At 35.8% G+C, this 17,874-nt stretch overlaps 1 protein-coding gene and 1 pseudogene across 3 annotated transcripts in view; both read left to right on the forward strand.

The window, feature by feature from the left end:
* Positions 1 to 17,874, forward strand: part of FOCAD (focadhesin) — a 270,313-nt gene that overhangs the window by 187,644 nt on the left and 64,795 nt on the right. For all 3 annotated transcript variants that reach the window (XM_023533725.1, XM_023533726.1, XM_023533727.1), the window contains 3 exons: positions 6,792 to 6,884; positions 12,625 to 12,713; positions 15,639 to 15,683. In XM_023533725.1, the coding sequence (XP_023389493.1) occupies positions 6,792 to 6,884; positions 12,625 to 12,713; positions 15,639 to 15,683 (227 nt within the window). The remainder of the gene's footprint in view (positions 1 to 6,791; positions 6,885 to 12,624; positions 12,714 to 15,638; positions 15,684 to 17,874) is intronic.
* LOC111743232 lies at positions 9,190 to 9,308 on the forward strand (annotated as a pseudogene).

The following is a 17,874-nucleotide window of genomic DNA, read 5'->3' on the forward strand; positions in this document are numbered from 1 at the left end:
TTTATCATTTTTATTTCAGAGAAACCTTATCGGGTCTTATTGGAGGAACTATTCTAAATGAAATCTTAGTTTCTAAATTCTTTTTTTTAATTGATCATCATTTGGTTCTTTTTGCCTTATAAGTTAATTTTGTTTTCCTTCTGCCTCCTTTAATTTTTTCCCCTAGACTCTCAAAAGTACATGTGATATAACCCACTATTTGAAATATAAGGAGTGTGTTTGCCTTTTTTTTTTCAGTTTCTTATTTATTTAAAAACATTTATGAAGAATATGGAATAGTATTACCATTCATGCAATACGAAACAGATGAAAATTCTGAATAATAATTGGGAGAAGTAGTATCTATCCTTATTATACATTCCCTTTAGAAAACACTGAAAAGTATGGTTTGCTGTGTTTTAGAGACTCCATAATTACCATGTGATGTGAGTTGTTATGGTAACTGGGTTTTCCCCCCTCCTGTTAAATAACAGAGTAAATGGTTGCTTGAGATGTGATTGAATTGTCAGCTTTCAAGCTAATGTTGCCCTGATGGGAAAGGGAAGGGGAAGACAAGGGGAGAGAGGGGGAAAAAGAAATAGACTGAGGGGGAAAGTGAGAATGAACAAGGAAGGGATGAAAGAGAGTTTGAAATGTCCAGAAAGCACCCACAAAGAGATGAGTGTCATTATACTTTGAAAATGTGTCCTCCACAAGCCCTTCCTGTCTTCCAAACACTATCTGTCAGGGGACAGAAATAACGAAATAATGTCTTGTACAAATAAGATTACTATTGACAGAAAATTGAAGCCTATTATTTCCTATATATAAACAATGGAACATTGAGTGGCTTTTGGAGTGTCTAACACTAAGTACAACTGATATTTTTGAGAACGTGGGGGGAAGAGGGGAGAGAGAGAGAGAGAGAAAGAAAGAGAGAAAAAGAGAAAGAAAGAAAATGTGTGAGTCAGTGGCTCACAAATGTAGTGGCTCAATTTTCACGTGTAGCAACTGAAGTTAAATACTTTTATTCTTTTGATAAATACATCTGGGGAGCATGAAAAAAAATACCTTATTTTGTGAGATTGGGGTTTTAAATCAATAGCAAACAGTTTACCTGTCAATATTTACATGTTTCCCTACCTGACACTATTCTAGTTTGACAATCAGACAACTTCACCAAGGCTTGTCTTACTCGATTGATAATATTTAATGAAGGGATGTTAAAATGGGTATTTTCTTATGAATAATCTTATTTGTTAGGATCACCTACAGAGAGAAAATACTACCAAATTTCTGGGCAGTATTTGCTGAACAATAAATTAACTAATTAAGTGGCCATGTAGTCCCTTCAAGTAAAACATGTATCAGTGAGGAAATGATCTACTTTTTCATTCTCACTTTCAACATTTTCCTACATTTGTGAATTGTGTTCCTAAGCAGGATATTTTTTGTTGAGCTAGTATTTTAGGTATACTTAATTCAAAATGTAAAGTTTATAATGCCTGTTTTAAATTTTTGCCTTATCACTCACTATGGTTTTACCTGGAATTAAACATTTTCTGGCCAGAAAATTTTGGACATGCTTTTATTTCAAATAACAAGTTGTGTCCTCAACAACTTGTATTTGACTTTGGCTGTTTTTATTAAAAAAGAGTTTTCTAGCATAGTTTTCTAGAATGATTGAGAGTTGCACATCATGCTCTTTATGATTACTCATTTATAGTATTATGATTGTCACATGAAAATTTGTCTTAAAGCATGTACTGTATATTTACTTTGGTCAAACTCAGCAGATACTTAATTGAACACTTACTGCAAGACACTGTTATAGGTAATATGGGAGGGATTTGGGGATGAATAAGACACAATCTCTGTCCTTAGGATTGTATGAGATTAATGTCTATACACAAATAATCTAAGACAGAGTGTGTTGAGTGTTACAGGAAAGGCCTATAGTGTGCTGGAAGTATAGAGATGAGAGGAATTATTTCAGTAAGTAAAAATGAGGAAAACAGGGTATTCAAGGCAGAGGAAGCAGTGAGTAGAAAGGTACTACAGAGTATAGGACAGGCTTGGGAATTGGTTTATAACCCAGTTCAGCCAGAATACAGGTAAAATGAAAGAGAAGAGCAGACAATCAATAGGGGAAATAGGTTGAGGATCTTGACCAGTAGAGTTCTTACATGAGAATGAATGATTTCTTAAAGTAAATGGCGTGCTTTTGAATCTAAAAGACTGAACATAGTACAAACAAGTGTGGACTTTAAAAGACATTCTGAGTTAATGTAGTACTAGCTGCACCATTTAGGGTATGTTAAGAGGAAAGATTTTAGGCCGTTAGGGGATTAGTTAGGCGGCCTCCATAATCTAGGCAAGAATTAGGACTAAACCAGTGAGAAAGAAAGTAGGGACAAATATAACAAACATTTCAGAGGTAGAGCTGACAGTTGAGTTGGGGGAAAGGAAGAGGTCTAGAATAAATCAGGAGTTTTAAACTTATGTGACTGGCATATCGATAGGTAATATTGATAGAAAAAGGAATGAGAAAAGGAAGAGTGGATTTTGAATGATGGTGACAAAGAAGTATATAGCATTGTGGGAGGTGTGTGGTTGAGAAGTACATGTTCTAAAAGTAGTAATTTTCAAACTTTTTAATTTTATTTTTATTGAGATATAATATACGTACAGTAGATTTCTCCCCCTTTAGTGTTTAGTTCTAGGAATTTTGACAAGTACACACATTCGTGTAACCAGTACCACAATTAAGAACAGTTTTGTCACCCTGAAAATTTCCCCGTGCTTCTTTGTAGTCGACCTTCCCCCTCCCCCCCTCCGCCCCGCCCCGCCCCGCCCCATCGCCTTATAACCACTGATCTTTTTTATGTCCCTCTGGTTAAAACTATGTTTTAAAAAGGTCCTAGGGACCACCACAGACTAGAGTTGGATGATCAAGAGGCCTGAGCACCAGGCTCCCAGACTTTGTTCTCACCTCATCTAGACGGGTTTCACTTTTCTGCTTTCTGTTTTATGTATTGGCATCCTACTAAATATTTACTTAATATTTGCTGTGGGGTGGGGAAAAATTACATAGCTAAATATTGAAAACTATTATTCTGCAGTGCTACTGATAGAACTCTGTCTGAGTGACTGTTATCTCTGACTTGGTTTGTCATAGTAGCATCTAAGAGGTTTCTCTGCTTTGACCTTTACCCCCTACTCTTCTCAACATAGCTGTCAGCATGATTCCTTTACAATATAGATCAGATCATGTCGTTCTTCTCAAAATCTTATAATGGCTCCTCCTCTGGTAGGAATAAAGGCAACTCTTGAAAAATGACCTAGAAAGACCTGCATTCTCTGGGTCCCCCCTGTTAATTCACCAGTCTACTCTCTTTCTACTCCCCTCTGTGCTCACACTATCTGTGCTAGTGACACTGGCCGCCTTTCTGTTCCTCAAACAGATCAGCCAGGTGCTCACTTTAAGACGTTTGTCTTACCTTTTTTAAAAAATTGAGGTAAAATTCACATAACAAAACTAACCACTTTATAGTGTGCAACTTATAGCATTTGGTATATTAATAATATGCAACCATCACCTCTGTCTTGTTCCAAACATTTTCATCAACCTCAAATGAGACCATGTACCCATTAAGCAGTTCCTTCCCATTCTCCATCTCCACTCCTTTCTTTCTCTAGCCTCTTCTCTCCTCCTTCCCCACTCCTGGCAACCACATACAGCATGTGACCTTTTATGTCTGGCTTTTTACACTTTCACATCATGTTTTCAGGGTTCATCTACATTGTAGCATGTACCAGTACTTCATTCCTTTTTGTGACTAAATAATATCCCATTGTGGATATACCATATTTTGTTTATCCATTCATTTTTTCATGAACATTTGGGTTATTTCTACCTTTCGGCTATTGTGAGAGTGCTGCTATGAACATTCATGTACAAGTATTTGAATACATGTTTTCATTTCTCTTGGGTATATACTTAATAGTGAAATTAGGTCATATGGTAATTCTACATTTACCTTTTTGAGGAACTGCCAAAATTTTTTCCGTAGCAGCTGAACCATTTTACATTCCCACCAGCATGGACCTTGGTTTTTACATTTTCATCTCCTTCCAGCTTTCATTCAGACTTCACCTTCTCAATGAGATCTACCCAGACCACCGTATTTAACCATGTATCCTGCTCTCATCCCCACCCCTGACTCATTAATATTCTTCTCCTTCTTATCCTACTTGCATATTTCCCTAATGTGGTCTCTTTTTTAGGCACATGCTTAATATTTCATTGTACTTACTACTTCCTACACATAGAAACTCCTACTCTTACTCTTCCCTAAATCATAGGACCTGCTCATCTCAACAGTCCATCAAACACCTGTCATTGCAAGAGTATATATAGTTAATTTTAGAAAAAGTAAATTTCACACGTTCTTTAAAACTTAGTGTACAGCGATTGAGAACCTTCTTTATCATCAGCTGAATAACAAGGCCATAGCTTCATAATTTGGAATTATTTTGTTAATTGCGTTTCTATCAAAGGCTTCTCACAAGTATAGGAAATTATACACGGTTTTCTTACTTTAAAAATGCTCTTTGTATTTTTCAGCCTAATAGCATTTATCTATATTGAATTTGAATAGCATCCTAAAATGTGTTTTTGTTAAAAGTGGCCAAAGAAGTTCCTTTTGCCTGTAACACAACTGGATGATTGTCTCTAACCTGTTTTCCTAAGTCTCTCTTCAATTAAGGAAATAGCAAGAGATTGCATCTTTAAAGAGATTTATTCACAGCAAACCTTGTAGAACAGTAAGACTAGGTATAATCTCATGAAACATAAGGCTTCAGGCTGGTGTCTAGTCTCAAGGGTTCTCCTGTATCCCCGTACCCACCTTCAGATATGGTTGGAGCAGCAGGAGGGGGATTAGCTTTCACCTTTAGTTTGTAACTTCCTTTTAACTAGGTTTCCTGGCACAAATGCCATTATTCTTAGAAACTCAACATTTGATTTGCTCATTTTCTTTTACATTTTTTCCATGTGCTTTCTTATTTTTAACTCAGGTTTAAGAAGCAGTTGAGACCATTGTTTTTCCAAAAACATTCAGTGCTCTTGTCAGTTCGCTGAAGCTCTGGATATTCTCAGTAGTATAATGATACCCATGGATATTAGGCAGGAACATTTTTAAATATTTTGAGGTTCTGAAGTAAGAGATAAAAGATTTGATTGTGGTGTTTGAGTGTCCTTTCTGTTAAAAATCCAAGTCTCAAAATAGGACTTAAAGATAATGTATTTTATGAAAAGGGAACAGAACTGATAGAGAAAAAAGTTAAAGAAAATTCAGCACATTTTGGAAACAGAAGACAAGGGCAAAGACTGATGAGTACCTCCCCAGTAGGAAACATGGTCTAGGCTGTAGTCTCCTTTCTGGATAACAAGAGAAGCAGGAACTGGTGGGCCCATTCCTTCAAAGATATTTATAACATATTGACAAGGCTCCCCTGCCCCACTTAATAGAGAATACTTAATCAGAAAAAGAAAACTGTCTTATCATTTTTTAAAGTTCATTTCATGGTTCTAGTATCTTTTTCATACTGTTTGTGTATCTAATGTTTTTAAATGCAGCAGTGGATTGAGAGGGGAGAGATAGCAGGTAGAATTAATCTCTTTGTTCTCTTTGTTCCCATAGATTCTTCATAATTTTGTCTCGGAATCTATTTGTGCTCATTTCCGACTCTTTCACTAGTAAGCTCTCTGCAGACACAGATCAATTGATAATCCTCATATCTTCTCATAATACCTTGCACATAGTAGGCCCACACTAAGACTGGAATGAAAGAAAATAACAGAGGGCTTTCACAAAGCACTTAAGAAAATTAATTCTTATAATACACTAAAATCTCCTTAAACACTCCAATTATCATGATCCTGGGGGTAATTATATAGAAATTTGGGTTTTATGTTGTTATTGCTTTTTTGTCTGTAGGACACAGACTAAAGTTTTAGTTGTTTAAGTTTGATGAGATGAGTTACAGGAAACACGAAATGTGATGCACTGTGACTGTTTTTCTTGAGTGATCTTTCTTTAACAGAAGCAGACCTTGGGAAGATTTGTTTCAAGATAGCCGTATACTAATAGGTAAAAACAGAAATGACTATGAAAACCAGATGTTGTGTCTGGGCCTCGCTTCAGAAACAGGGTTTCAGTGTCGGCATATTTCATTTTTCGCTTGTTTACCCACACTGATTAAAGGGCATTTATCTAGTGGTGTGCACAATTGCTGAGTGCAGTACTCATTTGCATGCTCTTACCATCATGGTTTCTACACAACATGATATTTCTGTTGGCAATTTAAGTTTATTACTTTAGAAATTGTCATATTGGAAATCCAAGATGTGAGCAATATTTATTTTTATTTAAAATTACTAGGGAGATTTGTTAGACAATACCTCGTTTCCTGACATTGGCAAGAGGCTTTACAGAGTTTCTCCCTAATTTTCAGGGACATATTTGTATTACATGTACATCTTAACTTGTTATTATTGTAGGATTTTATTTGCTTTAACTTAGGAAATTTTAGGCTTATTTTATTTTGTCTTTACAGGACTCTAATCTCTTCTCCTTTGAAAATATCCAAAAGACCTTATTTGTGGTTCTGATCCTAGACTGATTTGTTTGGTTTTAGAACATAAACCATTTAAATAAAGAGAAAGAAAGAATTGATGATATAGTTTAATTTTATTCTGTTTTAATACTGTGTAGCCTAACTCATGTCGTGGTGCATCTTTCCCACAGGTTCACATCCAGCTTTCGGAGTGGCACCGTGCCATTTTTCTCCCACAGGCGTGGCTGGTATATATGAATCGAGCTTATCATGCCATTTTACAGGTAATGAAACCATAGGATGGTTTGCTTCAGGGGAGTGTCTCCTTCTCATCTCAAATTTTACTCCAAAATGTATTTAATATTATAAGCACTTAGGAAAATAGCACTGTTAAAAATTCAATGGTTATATTTGCTCATAAAAGAATGTGAGGCATAAATATATATAACTGCACTTAAACTTTAAATGTCGATGCCCCCATCCAACCTGTGTCCCATCCAGAGCTCCCTCTTGAGCACTATTCTCCTACACCTTGCTACCTTCTGAACATCTTCCAGATGTCCCACATGTCTCCCTTGGATGTCACACAGCACCTTGACTTGAGCATGTCACAAACTGAGCTCGTCTGCCCTTGTACCTATGTCTCCTCAAGCTAAACTTGCTTACAACTCTAGCCTTATCTCATAACACTTCCTCTGAATTTCATATTCCAGGCTTGCTAAATTTCTTTTTTTTCCAAATTCAGCATGTCTCTCATAACCTCTTGACGTTTACACACTTTTCCTTCTGGTGTAGGTACTGCCATTCCCTCTTTGCCCACCTAATTTCTACTTGTTCTTTAAATCATTTTATCTGGAAAGGCTCCTGTGTGCCCCAACCCACACACTAAATTGTATACCACTCTTATGTGCTTCCTTAGAACCCATGCTTTTCTTCTTGAAGCCCTGTCAACTTAGTTATTTGTCTGGGGCCTCCCTCCAGTTGTCTGTGTTCCCTAAAGCCAGGAGCTCTGTTTTTCTTCTCTGTTGTCTTTCTAGACCCTGACATAGTGTCTAAAACATGATAGGCGCTCACTAAATAAATGAATTATACTCAATGTGACTTCATTTAATCCGATAATGTCATAAATTATACTTTGTAAATTTTTTTAAATTAGAAATGATTTTTAATCAGTTTGGGAATATATGAACAGTTAACAATATAAGAAAACAACTAACAATTTTTTTCCTAGCTTAAAATTCATTTTTAAGAATGATGGAAAAAAATTTGATGGCACTTAAGTAATTTATGTCCCAGAATAAAGGTAACAGCTGTCCTAAAAAATGATGGTGCTAGGGAAGGCGGGTGGGAGGAATAACCAAGCATCTAAGCATTGGTGTTCTCGTCTTAAAACCTTGTTGCAACATATTTTATTGAGTCTAGAATTTATAAGGTATTGATGCATCTTCAGAGATTTTTGATTCATTAGAACTGAGTAGGGGATCAGGAATCTTCACGTTTACCAAACTGCCAGGTAATTTTAATGCAGTTAGTGTGTCAGCCACGCTCTGAACATCAGTGTTTTAGATGGTTCCTCAAACCATGCTGGAATCCACGTTTTAAAGATGTTTCATTGGAACCAGTTTCCTTTTGCTCAGCCTACCTGCCTTTTTACCCTCAGCTGCATCTTGACACTCAGTTTTAAATAGATTCATGAGTGAATACATTACTCATACACATCCTTTTTATTCAAGAAGAGTGAGATTGCAAGTCAAAGTATGTACTTTTCCTCACATTTTTCCCTGAATAATTTTGCAGTGTTTTTCTTCACCAAACATTTGTGGAGTACTTTTTACTGGCCAGGCTAGGTGCCGGGTGTGTGGGACACAAAGAGACGTAAACCACTACTTCCTCTCAATGAGCTCCCAGTCCATCGCGAGAGACTAACATGTCCACTAGCATTTCCAGTACAACATCTGTGATGTTTTAGTAGAGGATGTACAAAGTACTACTACGGGCACCTGGAGAAAGCAAGAAGAGCTCCTCCTACAGAATGATCTGAGAACTGTATTTTGCTCTTAGCATAAGAGAGGCTGAATTGGAACAGGATTATGGTATAACTCATACAGGTGACTTGCAATCGATTAAAAAGAAACTTCCATGGTTTTTATAATAAGAGCTACCGTTTATTGAATAACGAGTGTGTGTCCAACACTTAATATATATTATTTCAGTTAGTCTTTGCAGAAACCCTTTGAAGTGGGTATCGTTAAACCCATGTATAATGGGATTATAGATCGGGAAGCAGGGTTAGCTAAGAAAGCAAAACAAATGGTGCAAAACCCACCAGTCAATTAAAGAACTGGAACTTAACTGGAATAGCTTTGACTCCAGAACCTCAGCCTTTTCCACGGTCTCATGCCTTCTTCCTAACACATAATGTTGCACATTAGTTGTAACAATAAATAATGCAAATTGCTTTAATATTATAAAGGACATATTGATTTTTGAAAGTCCAGCTGAGTACTTTTAGTAATGCATGTCAATTATTCTGCCTTTCTGCTGTTGTGGTAGTGTACATATTTATCATTTAAAATGTCTTTATTTTGAGTCTAAGGCCATGACACCCTAAACATGCCCGATCTCGTCTGATCTCGGAAGCTAAGCAGGGTCAGGCCTGGTTAGTACTAGGATGGGAGACTACCTAGGAAGACCAGGTGCTGTAGGCATTTAAAAAAAAAATAGGGATTATAAAATGTCTTTACTTTGGATTTTGAATAAATTTGGTCCATTGAGAATCGGTGACAAAAGAAGTGAAAAAGTATAGACTATAATAAGATTTTCAGTATTATTTGAAAGTACAGCTATGTTTTTAAGGTTATTGCTATTACTTGAAGGTACACAAGTACATTTTAACTGTTCGACAAGTTTTTAAAATGAATCCATACTTAGAATTTATGGTATTTTAGAAGAATTAGAGCAACTGCCAGACTCCTTGTTTCCATCAAGAATTTCTGTCCTGGAGGATACATTTTCTGTACAGGAGTTATAGTTACTTCCATCTGGTGCTAGATGTATTTTGTAGCATTAAATTTGAGGACCGTTGAGAGGAGCCATGTTTTATTCAATTAAACATAGGAGATATGCTAAAAGGTACATTTTAGATTATTTCCTGGAAGTTGATTATGATATGAATACGTTTCAGATCTGAACACTACTAGTGGCTTTTGCTTAGGCATCTGCTTCCAGCCTTATCTAATTTTTCCACAAAGATGTTGGATTTTGAATTATAAGCATATCAAAGTGGTTGACATGGGGAGGAATTTGGATTTCTTCCTATTAAGATGAAAGTGCAGATACAAGTTGATTGACAGTTCAGAGTCCATAAAGGATTCCTCTACAGCCATCTTTACCTTGCTGCCCTTGTGGAATGCTGAGGAGTTAGTCTGCAGCTTTTGTGTAAAGGGCTCTTAGGGGTTGTGAATAAGACCTCAAACAGGAGAGAATTAAAGCAGGTTGACTACAGACAGTTGTTTCCTGTGTCGGTCAGCTAGCTGCAAAATAATCTGAAATCAAAACCGGGGTCAGGAACTATGACCCCTAGTAAATTACTCTCTGACCATTTGTGAGGGTTGTTTGTTTATTTGTTTGTTTTTCATGTGTAGGTTTGGAGCGAGGTAAAATTGCTCACTGTAATCAGCAAGCTCTTGGTTACATAGGCTGGAGAGTAATAAAGAAGAAGAAGAAAAAAAGAAGAGGGATAGGTAGATTAATCACTGGAATCTATAGGCAGTCCAAAACTCTCAATTCAGGTGATCATTTCAGCCTTTTCTCTCCCCATGAGTGTTTTTCCCCCTTAACCACAGCTGTTCAACAGAAGGAGAAGCAACTGAGTTAAATGGTATTGGCTCTCTAATACCAGTAAGCAGAGAATTGGAAGGCAAAGTGGATCTGGATAAGTAACCTACCATGGACTGGATGGAAGGGGTTGAAAGGACATTCCAGAAGAGAGGATTGAGAGGAGCAGAGACTCTGAGAAAGAAAAAAAATAAGAAATTTACTTGGTCACATAGAATGGTTGTAACTGGTTTATGGCTGTAGGAGAAATTAGAAAAGTAGGCCTTTTCAAAAGACTGCATGTATACAACCTTTTTTGTATTTTGTTTATTTCTAACCATATTTTAACCTTTTAGTTCCCTGTTCCTTGTCTTTTTTTTGGAAAAGCATTATGGAAAATAAATGTTTTAAGAGTATAGAGACATAATTTAAGAAGCATAAACAAAGTCAGGCAATAAAAATTATTTTCTATTTTGCCTGCCCTCCTGGGAGGGCAATATCAATATTAAATGTTAATATCAATATCTTACCATTTTGATCACCTTTGATACCTTGTTCCAAAAGACAGAGGAGAGAATGAACGGGCCAGGATTGTATCTCTGAAAACAGGGAGGTGAGGATGGATATGATTGAAGTAAACAGAAGCTAATAAAGGATGTGAGTAGAATGCCCATCAAATCTCAGAGCACCTGAACTGTTGAGCCCCTGGGAATTGTGTGCAGGAGGTTATGCTGCATATGAGGACACCTTAGACTGACGAAACAATCCTTGCCTTCAATGAGCTCACAGACTAGGAACCGAGAATATATGAGAGAAATACAAGAAAATGCAATTGTATACCAGATATTACATTTTGGGGGATCTTTTACTTTACAAACATATACAGGTGAAAATATGAATTATTTCAAGAAGGATTTTGATGTATTCTTGAAGAACATTTCATAAGAATATAATAACCAGAGGTAGGATTTTTTTGTTGTTATTTACAAAGAACTTCATAATAATAGCTATTATTTGTTATCAAGCACTGTATTACATGGACACTTTTCCACATTATTTAATATGATGTTCTGATATCATGAGATAGTTTGAATTTGATTCCAGAACCCATATACTTAACCCATCAAGATGTATTGCTTCCTCTCTACAGTATATATAGAGAGATACACTTTTCTTTTGTAGAACATACTTTAGAACTCTTCAATCGATAAGAAAAAGACAACCAATAGAAAAATGGACAGAATAGGAAACAAAAATAGTCAATAAACATTTGAAAAGATGCTCAATTTCATTAGTAAATAGAAATGAAAACTAATCTGTAAGAATGGTAAAAATTAAAAAGCCAGACAATTCTAAATGTTGGTGAAGATGTGAAGTAACTAGAACTCCTATTTACTTCTAGTGAGAATGTAAGCTCTGCAACCACTTCTGAAAATGATTTGGTATTGCTCAGTTAATTCGATATGCAATCTAAGTTCTTGTCTAATTTAGAGTTCATCAATAAACCAGCATTTTAATACATTTAAATAATGTAATTGGTGATGTAGTGAGGAGAAAACATCTGATCAAAATAAACCTGAGTGTAAAAGAAAAACAATAATAAATATTTGAAGGCCTTTGTCTTAAAGGAATGCTATTAGGTAATATTTTTTATTACATGGTACAGGTTGAGAATTATGATACTTATTTTTAGATGGTCACTCGAGAGAGAAATATAATGTGTAGCTGCTTGAGCTTAACTTTTGTTATATAGTACTAGAATTTTAAGTGATATATAATTTTACATATTTGTTATCATTCTGTTATAATATTGGTACTCAGACCCTAATCTTGGGATGGATCAGTTAAAATTATCAGCTGCTGATGCAGGCAGATCATTACAATGTAGGGAATTTTTTTTTTTTTTAATGGGACCTGTGAAATTAAAATCTGCTTTTAATAGATACCCCCCAAATGAAGAGCTTGGCACTAAATTTGCCAGATACACAGCTTCTCCAGAATATACTTATTTGGTGAATGTAGAAATACCTGAGCAGTAAAGTAATTATCTCTCCTCACGAGTCCTCTTTCATAATCTCATATCTTATCAGGAACACTTATGCCAACTGGGAAAGGATACATCTGTTCTCTAAGTGTTTTCCAAAGAAATTTTAAGATAATTTTGGCTACTGAGTTTGCGGATTTATGCTGCGTTTTTTTTTTTTGCAGGGAAGAATAGGAGAGCTGGAGTTGCAGTTAAAACATGGAAAAGAAGGAGCTGAGGAGGTGCAATACAAAAAAAGCACAGCCTGGCTCTGGTAAGGGGACAGGTTCATGATGTCGTGGGAAATGAACCATGAGGGAGGAGGTGACTACTTTAAAGGCTTTAATGATGGCAATTTTAACTTCCATATGAGCTTGAAAGGGAAACGACTAAAGATCTGATAGTTATATTTTCCATCCCATCCTCAGGTATTATAAGAAGGAGAGCTTTATTCATAAATTTTATATTTTTTATTATTCTCTAAAGCAGTGTAGAGATGATTTGTTTTTCCTTATAACTGATTATTTTATACACTTTGAATGAAAAATTCTGTTTTTCCCACTCAATTCCTTGTCGATCTAACCCACATTTAGTGAAGAACTACCCTTCCACTCCTCTGCCCCCGTCTTCCCAAGACATCTTCATTATTAGGAGCAACTTTACCATGTCAGGGCTTTAATTTCTTTGGCAGACATCCCCTAGTGAATTCACATTACATTATCTATAAATGTATAAGTGCTGGCACATTAAAAGCAATCTAAATTGTTACATGGGTTGGGATGAATACCTTGTCAGATTAAGGTTTCAGCAACCTAAATCTAAGTGTCCAGAATCCAAATAGCTTTGCCTGCAGTCTCAGCTTTCTTTAATCTAAAAATCTGTTCAAAGGTTATTTGATTTAGATTTTTATTTACTGACAATTGACATGTGTAGAAAAGCAGAAGCTGTGTATATGTGTTTAACTAATTCTATTCTAAGTTTTTTCTACATTTATTTAAAAAAATAGCAATGAGGTTTAAACAGTGTGACATTGGATTTAAGATTAGTATAGTTTCAGTTTTATCTTAATTACATGTAGTTTTAATTCCCTCTTCTGAAAGTGACCATTTGATGGAGGTGGTATGTTGGTCATACTTTCCAAAATATATATAGAGATACATGGAATGAAGGACGTGAGAAAAAGATAGAAGTCAAGGACAGTGTCAATATTCTAACTCTGAATATCTTAATAACAAAAAGTATGGAGTTCCCACTTACTAAGATGGGGAAAAGACTATAGAAAAGCAGGTCTGTGTAAGTTAGGAATCAGGTTTGGACTTGCTAAGGACTTGCTAAGTTTGAGATACCTAATTAGACCTCTAACTGGAGATATCAAGTAGGTTGTTGATCATATGAGTCTAGAGTTCAGGAGTGAAGTCAGGGCTGGAAATATAAATTTGGGAATCTTCAGCATATTTACTGCCTTTAAAATTATGGTGCTGAATGAGATTGCCTAGGGAGTGAGTAAAGATAGAGAAAGAGTCAGACAACTGAGCCCCAGAGCACTTCAACATTTAGAAGTGGGGAAGATGAAGAAAACCAATAAAGCACACAGAAAATTGGTGATTAGTGATGCAGGAAGAAAACCAAGAGAGAATGGAAGGAAAGTGTTTTAAGGAAGGAGTAACTAACTGTGTCAAATGTTGCCATGAGGCTGCAAAAGATGGAGACTGAGAATTGGCAATTGGATTTGGCCTCTTGAAAATCATTGGTGACCATGGTAAGAGCTGTTCCGGTGGAGTTATGGCAACAAAACTCAGATTATAGAGGGGTCTAGAGAGAGTAGAAGACGAACTAAAGTTATTAAGTATAGGCTACTCTTTTAAATGAGTTCTGACGTATGAGAAGCAATGAAATGGTGCAATAGCTGGAGGCCTTTTTCTTACTTTAAGATGGTAGATATTACGGTATGTTCATATTGTAAGGAGGGTAATACAAGTAGAAATAGAAAAATTGGTAATGCAGCTGACAGAAGAGAGTAGGTAAAGAGGAGGGAACTATTTCACAAGTGGAAAGTTTGACCCTACCAAGAAGTATAGGCAGGTCATCATTTATAAATAATTCCACATTGACCAATAAAAGAATACATTAAATGCACTATGCTCCACCTAGGAAGACTGAGATTGGATAATACACCTTAGAGAAATTTATCGTCAAATGGTTTTATAAAATACAAATTTAAGATCTGTAGGAGCAGTTTGCAACTATCTGAAATACTTAACTCTTAAGGATAGCTTATTCTCAGAGAGTGCTGAAAAGCTAAAATTTTATTATATATATTTATATATGCATAATAACATATTTGCAAAAATATTATAAAAACTTTGAATTTATGAAACTCCAAGTGTATAGTGAAGATGTCTGTGATATCCTATTCAGAATGTCAGTTTAGCAGCCAATGATTGTTTTTCACTTTAATCTCAAGTCCTATAGTGAAAAAATTTTTTATTCTGTGAATATTTGAATCGTGCATACCTTCCTTCAAATCCACAAGAGCAATTATTTTAGCTTCAGAGTAATTTTATAACTAACGTTTTTAGTTTTACATAAATACATAAAGACTATTCCATTATCTACAATTTGGAAATAGTAAATAGCTGTTTTGGTGAGCTCTTGTGCAAGAAAGAGCAACAGAGAGTAGGGAGAGAGAGGAAGGAAAGGAGATAAGGAGGGAGATAGAACATTCTCTGGTATTTCTTTTTAAGGGCACTAATGCCACTCAAGAGGGCTCCACCTTCACCACCTGCCAAAAGCCCCACCTCCAGATACCACACATTGAGAGTTAAGATTTCAACATATGAATTTTGGAGGAGGTGGGCACAAACATTCAGACCACAGCAGAGAATAATATAAAGGACACATATACTCACCAATCATTTTAAGAGATGACACAATTATGACACTGCCTGTACATCTCTCCTCAGTTGTGTACAGCTTGTTCTCCACCTGCCTAAATGACCTAAGGAATAGGAAGATGAAACTTTCTTTGAAGCAAAGTCCTTTCTACAGTTTTTAAGCCTTACACTAAAATTCTACATATGTAGTTTTTATATCTGGGGTCATCGATAGAGATTTTTATTAATTGATAAATAAGCAAAAAGATTAGGTTCTTGCTCTAACATAAACTCTAATACCTGTTTTCTTTTCATCGTTATTGCAGGGTCCGAGACATGTTGACTGATGAGATCACAAAGGCAGCTGCAAAGTAAGGTCCATTTATTCTCTTGCCAAAAATTTTCTATAAGCATTTTTTTCCTGGCAGGTACATACAGTTTCTCCTTTTAGGGTATTTCATAACTTAAGAATATATATAACTTCAATTATTTTTTAAAATTCATTCGTTGTTCTTTCTCATACTAATTCCTACTACATGTCTTTTTGTGAAAATACAGAGTAATCAGTATAAACACATACTTTCACATCACGAGTCTACTGAAGTCATGTCCTTGTTTTACACATAACAAAATGCCCCATGCTGACTTAGATTTTTGAAATTCTAATTTAGTTGGGGGAGAGGGTAGAAATCCTTGCTCATGCGAATTTTATGGGTACAAAAACCAGATTATTAACTCTCAGCTAAGGGCCAGCAAATAAATCAAAGTATTGCATCCTTTTATTTCCTTTGTTATTGGATCCAGGGTATCTAAAAATTGAATTTTTAAACATTAGAAACTATGGCGAAAATCCAGTAAAAAGGGAATTTCAGTCATATCCTTATGGTTGTTTGACCAAAAATAACTTGAGCATTACTACCTTGAGGCTTTTTATACTACACCAACTCTAAGAAAATTATACCCTAATGAACTTGCTTGAACAATCTCATCAGGTTCCTTTGTTAACAAGCTGACTAATTGTTCCTGGCTGTAAGTTACAGTCAGTTATATACACTTCTCTTTTCCACCATCACCTTTGGCAGCTGCCATTTCTGTTTGACTTCCTTTCTTTTTATCCACCAAATAACATAAATATACCTTTGACCTAGAGGCTTTCATGTATATTTAAAGTCCATATTTGCTCAAAATATTTAATTGCAGTATAGTTTATCCCTATCATGTCTCAAAACCTTTTGTAGCTAAATCTGTTTTGCCTTAATTAAACAAACACATGATCTACCTTAGAGTTGGCTTTTCACCAGTAATTTTTTAAACAGGCACTTAACTGTGAAGTCTGATCTCTGTACATGATCACAGCTCAGCCTCATGTCTTCTGAATAAAGGGAATTAGATGCGGTAGTCTTTCCTGCACTCAGTTCTGTGGAAGGCACTGGGAACTATCCGTTGACATATCTGTTGACAAAATGAAAACTGAAGTACAGAGAGGCTTCTATACGGACTCATTTGTGTCTGCTTATCTAGTTTGGCGAATTGTAGGTGCAGTGGGAGAGCACTCAGCTGCACATTAGAAGGGAGGAGGTGCTGGGATGAGGGCTGCCTTTGACCTTACCTTTCATAATTTATTCTATTATATAGTCTACTTATGTCCTGTTAAAAACGGTCCTCTGACATTTGCAATAAAAAGCTCAAAGAAACTAGCAGCTTTCTATTAAAACAAACTAATTTTGCCTCTCTAGTAGCGTTTGCATTTTCCATTCTAAACTTTTATTTCAACAAGACTTCAGATTTACAAAGCATTATTTCAGGACTAATACCAAGAAGAGTGTGTTCCCATTCTCAGTGGTACAGAAAATAATTCATGTTCTCAGGGTGCTACCTTTTCCTCAAAAATTTCAAAAGTATTTTATAGGCCTTATCTTATTAAAGGAATCCTGACAATCCAGCAGGTGAATAGGAGATAGTTAAGGTCCAGAGGCAAAGAGATTAATGATAGAGCGGGTGGAAAAATCACTCTGCTTCCCTTTCTTTACTTTTCCTCGTTGACTTCTTCCAACCATATGAGGGCCCCACCACCACCTCCTGCCAGCTTAGCCTTCTGTTCCTTGGACCATGGCTGCCACAGCCTGGTTTGGGCCAGTGTAGGACTTACTTTGTTCTGAGCTGTAAGTTAAATACACAGAGTAAAATACCAGTCGCAGGGTTAAACTGATTTACTTATTTGAGAACATTTTTAAAGCATCAGGGGTAAGGTTAAGGGAAAATCAGAACACAGATAAAACCTGATGATTAATGTAAGTTTATTTTCATTGTTATTAATTAAATAGATTTGAATCTAAAGATAAACATTCCCAAGGGGTTGGGTCACTTTACTAATAAGTAACATAATAGTTTGTCCCTAAGAAAGCATCATTGTAGCTCATCCTTCCTTGAGCTTTTTAATTAGGTTAATGGCATCAGTTTTGTTTCAAAGGACAATTTAATTAAAGTGTCAGTGGTGTTGCCTAGATAAATACTATACTGATGCTGACATGTTATTATGTAAATTAGTTACTACTGCTTGAC

The sequence above is a fragment of the Pteropus vampyrus genome, unplaced genomic scaffold, assembly GCF_000151845.1.
Source record: "Pteropus vampyrus isolate Shadow unplaced genomic scaffold, Pvam_2.0 Scaffold109, whole genome shotgun sequence".
NCBI classification, from domain to species: domain Eukaryota; kingdom Metazoa; phylum Chordata; class Mammalia; order Chiroptera; family Pteropodidae; genus Pteropus; species Pteropus vampyrus.